General features: G+C 36.9%; 1 protein-coding gene across 3 annotated transcripts; it reads left to right on the top strand.

Moving 5' to 3' along the window:
• Positions 1-792: 792 nt before the first annotated feature.
• LOC109107250 (paired box protein Pax-9-like) lies at positions 793-8,713 on the top strand. 3 transcript variants are annotated; one of them, XM_042774301.1, is made up of 4 exons: positions 793-1,013; positions 1,451-2,164; positions 4,159-4,298; positions 7,554-8,713. In XM_042774301.1, exons 2-4 carry the CDS (start codon positions 1,495-1,497, stop codon positions 7,806-7,808), a joined length of 1,065 nt encoding a protein of 354 aa, XP_042630235.1. In that variant the 5' UTR covers positions 793-1,013; positions 1,451-1,494; the 3' UTR covers positions 7,809-8,713. The 3 variants fall into 3 exon arrangements, with proteins under 3 accessions (XP_042630235.1, XP_042630236.1, XP_042630237.1); XM_042774302.1 differs by having other exon boundaries at positions 801-1,013; positions 1,532-2,164; positions 7,554-8,708; XM_042774303.1 differs by lacking the exon at positions 4,159-4,298 and having other exon boundaries at positions 801-1,013; positions 7,554-8,710.
• The last annotated feature ends 236 nt before the right edge of the window (positions 8,714-8,949 follow it).

Here is an 8,949-nt window from a genome sequence, read left to right as displayed (position 1 = left end):
TCAAACATACAGGACTAATTTGTTTACCCTTTTCAACAAATAGTTGAAACATTTTACTTTACTTCACTTGGAATCATAATAATTTGAATATAAAAGCTTAACAGAAATTAATTTATGGCCCTGTCGAATTCTTCATATTCATAGTCTTACGAGGAGTTCATACAAAATAACTTTTTTGTATGTAAAGCATCAGCACTTAAGAGTAACATTTGAAATAAAGCTGAATAAAACATTAACATAAAAAGACTTTTGGGACTGTTCCATGGTCACTTATTTAACCCGTCTTTTTTTTCTTTTCTTTTTTTTTTTTCAGACCGAAAACAGCACGCCTAAACGTTGGTTCTGGAACTATAAGACAAAATTAAAATGCATTTGTAAAGATGTCATTTTTAATCATTATTACAAGAACCATTTAATAAATCGGACGCGTATTAAGTGCAATTTAAATGACATCAGGATAAATCACGGGGCCCTGTTTAAAAAAAGAACTGACCCGGATATTTCTCCCCCTGTTTTAGTCAACGAAATAATTCGAATTTATGCTTATGAAACAAAATGACAGTGCAATGTTTCAAACACTTACCATTCTTAGATCTGTCTAAAAAGAAAACCAACACTCGGGTAACCCTGTCCACCAGTTCAAAAGCGAGAGGGGAATCTTATGCTAGTGCAAACGCCTGCCATGTCAAACTTGTCAGCCAATAGAAAAAGAGCATGGAAGAAACGCGCGGTTTGATTGGCTGGCAGCACCTCACTTTGGAGACGTGTGTAAAGGGCCAGCCCATCATTTTCAGGGATTGAAATGTAAGCCTGTGCTCCCTGCCATCAGGAAACAGAAGGCGATTTTTCCTCTCTTGCAACTAATCGGTAGCCTATCGCATCCGTCTCGGACGCTTAATTTTCATTCACATCGGCTTCGTTGCAATAAAGACCAGCTAAACTGGACTCGGAACAGGTCAGAAAAGGACATCATAGAGAAGTTTCCTTTTTCATCGGGAGGCTAAACGCAATGGGTAAGATCCACATTTCATGTTCTAACACACATGGGAACAGGCATGCCTAAACACTTTTGGGGGGAAATGGGTTAGACAGCTTAGTAGGCTAGCTAATGTATGGTGCAGGTCTCGACTAAAACTTTTTAATCGACTGATGCTTTGATGGTCATTTCGGGAAACAGAATGGTACTTTGCCGCGGGTGAGCTTAATCGCGTCCAGAACTAGGCTACTCAATGTGCAATTTCGTTTATTATGACCTACATGTTAAATCGTAATAGACTTGTGATTTTTTCTGTATAAATAATTTGTAGATTGACTTTTTGTTCCACACAATGCATTAAAATGAAAGATAAAACTGAACATCAACTGCAATATTTGATTCAGTGCAAATATAAACAGCACATAAAGAGAAAGCTTACTGGAACATTTATGCACAAGTTTTTTTTTGTTTCAGACGCGGTTGAGGGGCTGGTAAAAAAAAAAAAAATCTGATGTTTTATGCAATCCTTTTTTCTTCATATATCTGCATCACTAGAGCCAGCCTTTGGGGAGGTGAACCAGCTAGGCGGTGTTTTTGTGAACGGAAGACCCCTACCCAATGCCATCCGGCTCAGGATAGTAGAGCTGGCCCAGCTGGGCATCAGGCCTTGCGACATCAGCAGGCAGCTCCGCGTCTCTCACGGCTGTGTGAGCAAGATTCTGGCTCGGTACAACGAAACCGGCTCAATACTTCCCGGCGCAATTGGCGGCAGTAAACCCAGGGTCACGACCCCAACTGTGGTCAAGCACATTAGGACTTACAAGCAACGGGACCCCGGCATTTTCGCTTGGGAGATTCGAGACAGACTGCTTGCGGACGGTGTGTGTGATAAATTCAATCTGCCCTCTGTAAGCTCGATTAGTAGGATTCTCCGCAACAAGATCGGAAATCTGTCTCAACAGAACCAGTACGAGTCGAGCAAACAGGGCCCTCATCCTCAGCCTCATCCCACCCTACCTTACAACCACCTGTACTCGTATCCAACTCCGATCGCAGCCTCTGGGACTAAAGTACCAACTCCACCTGGCATGCACTCTTTTCCCGGACACATGGCAATGCACAGGATATGGCCTTCCTCTCATTCTGTTACAGACATTCTGGGCATTCGATCAATAACGGAGCAGCAAAGTAAGCATCCTCTAAGTTTTTGGTAAAAGAAAGTCCTTGTCCGTGTGAGTGCGTGTGGGGGCATGCGAAAAGACATTGTTTTCAGGCCTGTCAAAAGTGTGTTTGTGACTGTGTGCAAGAGAGAAAAAATTAAAAGATAAGTTTTGGTAGTGATGGAAGGGCCAAAACGTAAGAACATTATGAAATTCAAAGTCTATAATTTTTTTATTTGACTTAAATATTTTATTTAGCCTATCATGTATCGGAAGGTCCTCAAGAAAAAGTAAAAAAAGGCAAACGATTTTTTTTTTTTTTTTTTTTTTTTTTTACAGCGAGGTGAGATGATACAAACAAGCGTGTTGGAATTTGTGCAGAAGCCCCACGTTTGCATTGAAACAGATGGTTTAAGGCTTTTAGTAATAATTAGGCAGCAGATATGGAATATTTTGGAGAAAGAAGACTCCGCGCAGCAGAGCAAAAAAATAAAACTAGGTGTTCACAGTGTGTTACAAGACTAGGCCAACATTCACCTCTCAACTCAACTCCTCACAAAACAATTTAAGTTTACTTGCAAATGTCTACACAGCAATGTTGTGCTTTTCAGTAACCATCTTGAATTCACGCCGAAAGCATTTTACAATTAATGTCACAATTTCTTTTAAGCAATATTCTATAGGTGGATATTAAATGAATTTAAGAGACGTCGATTTTATGGGAATGGAATCACACATAATACACCTAGGCTATTTAAAATCGGATAGTCTGTTCTCTGTGGTGTGTTTGTACAGTAAAGTGTGAAGGCCGCAGCCTGTCCTATTTAATTGTAGTTCTTTGCCTATTTTCAAGCGCAATGTTGACAATAATGTTCCAAACGCAGAGGAGGATTTTGCGTATAGGCGGCCTTAATAAACCATCAATGCATTTCCAAATTATTAGCAGATGTTTAGGGAAGCTTTTGAAAACCTAAACAAAGTATGATGTTGGCTACACTCGATAAGGTTTAGCGTGCAACCGTTTCACAAACCACAACATTAGTGAAGCAAACACCAAAAAACATCCACAAACACATACTTTTGGACAGTTTGTTATCATTTAGAGCTCTCTCTCTCTCATGCACACATAGACGCTGATAATTGTTGTTGCTCAGACATCATCTGCATCTGGTCTTCATGCTAAGTATGCATTTTAATTACATTTGGTCTTTGTAACTGTAGATTTGCTTACCCTAATCGACCTTTTTAAAGTAAAAGACCAACTAAATTGATCTCGTAGGCCCATACAATCGATTTGCTCTAAGCTCCAACAAAATATGACATCGTTACTGTATATTCCTGTTTATACGTTGTGAAACAATACAAAGACACACACACAGATTCCGTGAAGGCAAGGGGGGAAAAATCTACTTTGTGGCCCTCTCAGGTTACAACACTGGTGGGCTTGCTTTTCCAATTTCAAACTTTAGGAACCGTGCATAATATAATATCCATCAGGCACAAAGGGGAAACGGTTAAAGTAAATCTAATTTGTCCTCCCAGGAAGATTCTGGGTAAATGTTCCGAGGGACTCCGTGAGCTTTATCTGATGTATTGACCACATAAATTCAATTTTTTATATCTCTTCTGCATCTTCGTTTGAACAGAAAGATCGCATATATGCAAAGTGTAAGGACATCATATATTTAATTTATTTAATTTAAAAGCATGCTTTAGTCTACGTCATTATGATCATAACCTGCTTATGAAATACGCGTTTGAGCCTTTTTACGGTAAAGACTGCACACGCTATCTATCTATCTATCTATCTATCTATCTATCTATCTATCTATCTATCTATCTATCTATCTATCTATCTATCTATCTATCTATCTATCTATATTTTTGTGTGTTTAGTGAGTATGGGGAGTCTGAGATGGTTGGCGGGACAGCAGCCTGTACTGAATAAGTTCTTCTTGTGGCAGTTTTACCCCCCACGCTTGTCCTGACTCCAGTCTTCCATGTCTCTGTTTTGCCCCCCAGTTAGTGACAGTCCGTCCTTTCCCAGCGCCAAACTAGAAGAATGGAGAGCTATTAACAGGAGTAATTTTTCACCAGCGAATTCTCCACTAGTCAATGGTGTGGATAAGCCTCACTTAGAACCTGAAGCAAAATACACACAGGTAAAGAAGCCTCCCATGTTAACAGTAAAACCAATCAAATCCAATCTGGAAGGAGCAGGGTTCTAATTCAGCAAATTAATAGTAACAATTTCATAACTTTTTTTTTTTTCTCTCAATTCCGTGTGTGTATGTGTGTGTAGGCTATGTATGCGAGTGTGTTTCTTTGGCGTGGGCGGGCATATGAGGCCTTGTGCAGAGTGTGGGTCACTGTGTTTCATTTTCTTAATAAGAAGTATTTACAAATTACATTTAGTATCTCACGTTTTAATTTGAACAAAATAAACGACAATATTTAGCCTAACTGTGTCTGTTTTTGGACAACTGTTTATGTGCATGACTACGAAGCTTTTTGTACAGTGCAACGTTTATGCGTGCAATACCCCGAATCAAAATGTATTCATATCAGTCAATACTTTTTTGAGAGCGTAATACTGAGTGAAATACTATGACAAATGAATTTGTAAAAAACGTTTTGATCTAATATTTTTTGGATTTTTGCATATATTTTGCATAGCTTTTAACCAATATTCTTTCTTTCTGATTAAGAAACTTGAATTATGCGACTACTTGTCATAAACGTGTATTTTACTTCATAGTCAAAATATGTTTTTCTATGATTTAACGAATTTCTTTTTCAGAAGAAAATGATTTTGTCCAGTTAAATGATTTATGATTTCTATGTAACAAGTTCATATCCAAAATGAGCCGAAGAAAAAATAGAACAACACTAAGGTTAAATATTTTTAGTGTTTTTTTAGTCAATCAGTTTATGATTAATTATTATATAGTTCAGTTTCAGATTGTAAATATTTTGTGTACGGCTTATCGAAGTCTTATCAGTTACTTATTATCTTTCATTAAGTCTTTAAACATTTGCTTTACATACATGTAAATATATAATAAACAATAAATAAATATTTAACGTGGTTATCTTTGTTTTTAATGCCCATTTACACCTGAAGTCACCCTCCTTAGTCAATAAATATGCATTCTATTATACTTTAATAAACACGTGTATTACAATTATTTCTATTCGTCCAATCTTATATTCACCAGAAACTTTCGGTTTGCTAAACCCCTGACCTGTTTTACATATATAAAATTATATTACCATCATCATTTTCAATATTTTTATTATTAATATGCTATTATGAAAACCCCTTTGGCTCGTAGCTGGTTGTTCTGCACACTGTTTTTCACACTTAAGCGCCGTACCGACATGTAAAAGACAACTGTTTTTATATTTGTCAAGAAACTCCTGCACCAGTGTCTGGCTGCTCGTGCGCTTGAATGAGAGGGGAGAGTGTGAGCGGATAAAGCGCGTGCCATCCGGTGCAGACGCTCGAAATATTTATTCGCGCACTGCTGGGCAGCAACAAACAGATTGACTAATCGTTTGTTGTGGGTTTTAAGAGATTTATGTGTCGTGGAAAACGATGGAATAAATCTTTGTTACTGATGCTGAAACAATGTTTTGGCGTAAGTTATGCGCGTACTGATTGAAACCTAAAAATTAGAGTGTAGCCTAGTTTGCTCAATAAATGAAGATTGTAACCTTCGGATAGATGATGAATAGCACTAACTACCGAATGTTTGAGTCTGTCATCTTGGATAAATGGTCAGAAATCATGAGTCAGGCTGGATTACGCAATAAATGAGGACAGTAAATAGATAAATCACTGTGGTTTAAAGAAGTTATTTGTATCTGTCACAAAGCCCGATAGCTTGAAAAAAAAAGAAAGAAAAAAAGAATAAAAACAAAGAAAAGTAATTGAAATTGAATCGTCATTAACACGATTTTAATGAAAATAGATTATAGGATATGTTATTCGTCTCTCATAACTGAACTAATTCGATGCATTTCATTTACCTTTACTGTACAGTGAATTAAGGTGTAGGCTGCTAATAAAATATTCAATTTACTGAGCATTATTAGTCGTATTTCGAAAACCTTTGTTTAATCCCAAATGCAAATCTTATATTTAACTATATCTTAACCTTAAAGACTAACGCGATATGATGTCTATTATTTGAATCCTCTAGACACAGCGTGATGACATGGTTCATTAACAAACACAATAGCCTAGACAGAAATATAATTTAGAGGATAAAAGATGACCCTCATTAAGTTAACTTAATTTAATGTTATAATTTTGCCTATTATCTATGATGTCGAAAACGATAGGCTAATTGCACACTGCGAACGATTGAAAGAAATAATTTTAAAATAAGTTGTCACTTCTTATTCGAGTCAACTCCTAAGTGAGACTGCACAAATATTTGTTTGAAAATACATTACCATGCATGTACATTGTATAACGTATAAGCACAAATAAATTTTTATCTGACATTTTGGAATCATTATATATATATAATTTTTTTGTTTTTCTATTGGCGCAGTGGTTTAGGGCTGATGAATTCCGACGATTGGATTTTATTAACGATGTGTAAAAAGTACATCAGGTCATTTTAGTAAAATCATACTGAAAGAAGCTAATAATACAGCCGCCTAAAAATTATTATCTAGAAGCCTGTGTGCCACATACTTCACGCTGGTAGGCCATATGAAGTGTCCGAAAAAAAAAATTCCAAAATCCATGTGAATTCTTCATTATAAGTGCAACATTTTAAAAAGTTTTTAATTTTAATTGTCAAGCTTGACCTTAAATGTTTGCTATCGCTTTAACCTCATTTTCGTTTTTGTTTTATTAGTTCGTGCATGACTTGAATCATACAACGAAATAAATGCAAATTGGTAATTTCTATGCTGTTTAAGCAATGAATTAAAAAAAAATAATGAATACCATATAGATGTATGCATGAACATGGGTGTAACTAGTGCTAGGGGTCAAGTCATAATGAGTAAATCATAGGCAAATAATAAAAAAAAAAGAGATTTCATCTGTGGAAAACATTTCCAGTAGTCAGAGACCACCCTGCTCAGAATTTCTTCCTTTATGTTGAAAAGACTTGGTGAATTCCCCTCATCCTGAACTGATATTGACATTCTGCCAAAGGGTTTCAGATATTCCTGCTCTTGCATTTCCCTCCATAGAGCTTTTCCATTTCCGTCAAATCTTTTCATATCATTTCCTTTATCTCCATTCACAGACTCTCCAAGAAAATCTCCATTTCTGTTTTTAACATTCACCTGTCACTATCTTATCCTTGCTATCGTGATATCTTTATGTTCATCCCAATAGCCATGTGTGGTCCATGGCCAGAAGTCTTATGCTCCCTGCTCTCTGTTTTCAGACGCAGAATGGATTGCCCACAGTGAACAGTTATGTCACAGCTCCCAGCATCCATCCTTACCACCCTCCCACCCAAGTGTCACCCTACATGGGGTACAGCGGCACCACGTCGGCCTATGTGACAGGCCCCACATGGCAGCCGCCCAGTGGCAGTGCTCTCTCTCCCCACAGCTGTGACATCACCACCCCGCTGGCCTTCAAGAGCACGGCTGCCACGCGAGACCCCATCCATTCGGTTGCCGCATCAGCTCTGTGACTGTAGGAGCACAGGGGGGTCACAGAGCAGAACGGAAAGAAAACAACAGGGAATGAGAGAGATGGGGTAAAACACAACAACTTGGATCTTTTTTAATCCTGGCTCTCTCTAGATGGACCAATCTTATCGCTTTACAATATTTATAAAAGACTTGTCGGATGAGCCATCTACCATTCTGTATGCCCACATTCTCTTGCTCCATATCAGCATCTCTCACTTGCACAGGACAAAAGAGCAAGAGTGAGGATATGCAAAGGCCATCCTGTCCGATCTGATTTGAGCAAAGGAATTAGCATTAAAGAACATCAGTAATGGTGTGCAGTGCACTTGGTCTGATTGTGGTGGGCATTCCTCATGAAATTGCGTCATCACTAGCCTGAGTTAAATTTTGGTGCCTCTCTGTGAATATGTTGTTTTTGTATGTTTCCAAGAAAATGATTGAATATGCAAATCTAATGTAAAACAATTGACCAGTTTGCATTTAAATATTTTTTTTTTCAGGGTGTTAAAAATGGCTAATGTTTAGATGTTCTGCTTTGTTTCTTTTTTATAATGTTTTTGATAAAAATCACATTTTCGTCTTTTTTGGATACCAGTTTCACTTCACTAAAACTCTATGTCAGAGGTTTTGGGAAAAGTTATTACATTTATTTATTAGATTGTAAGGTACGCTGAATGAAGTGCAATTGACACGGCACCAGGAAGAAGAGGCATTATGTGGGACAATGACGCACATTCAGGAGCAGTTATTCATGCAACATTAATGATCAGTGAAGCTGCACACCTCCAGACATTGCACAATGAAATTGAATGTATCTTATTAAAAGAGACGTGTAAAAAAACAACTGTTGAATATAATTGTATTTCATTATTTATTTGTTGCCTACTTTAAATCGGATGAAAATTGTAATTATATTTCCATAGTCCTACTATATACTATATTATAAATACTAATAATACTGATCTAATAAATACTAATTGTCTCTATTATTACAACTAATTAAAAAAAAAAAAATTAAGTGTACTTATTATAACTACTGTAAATAATAATAGTTTAATATTTATTGTTTAATTATATCCTTATAAACAATCTCTGCTGATGAAATGAAAGATCATAGTTCATCAAAATCCTCATCCCATT

Source organism: Cyprinus carpio, chromosome A17, assembly GCF_018340385.1.
Source record: "Cyprinus carpio isolate SPL01 chromosome A17, ASM1834038v1, whole genome shotgun sequence".
In the NCBI taxonomy this organism is placed as follows: Eukaryota; Metazoa; Chordata; class Actinopteri; order Cypriniformes; family Cyprinidae; genus Cyprinus; species Cyprinus carpio.
Note: the sequence above shows the minus strand (reverse complement) of the source record. Positions and strands in the feature narration are given on the sequence as shown.

Bases quoted from the DNA above. Each gene is read 5' to 3' on its own strand.
- LOC109107250 (XM_042774301.1), top strand. From the start codon at position 1,495: ATGCAATCCTTTTTTCTTCATATATCTGCATCACTAGAGCCAGCCTTT. The intron at 2,165-4,158 runs GTAAGCATCCTC...TTTGCCCCCCAG, and splicing joins ATCAATAACGGAGCAGCAAA to TTAGTGACAGTCCGTCCTTT. The intron at 4,299-7,553 runs GTAAAGAAGCCT...CTCTGTTTTCAG, and splicing joins CTGAAGCAAAATACACACAG to ACGCAGAATGGATTGCCCAC.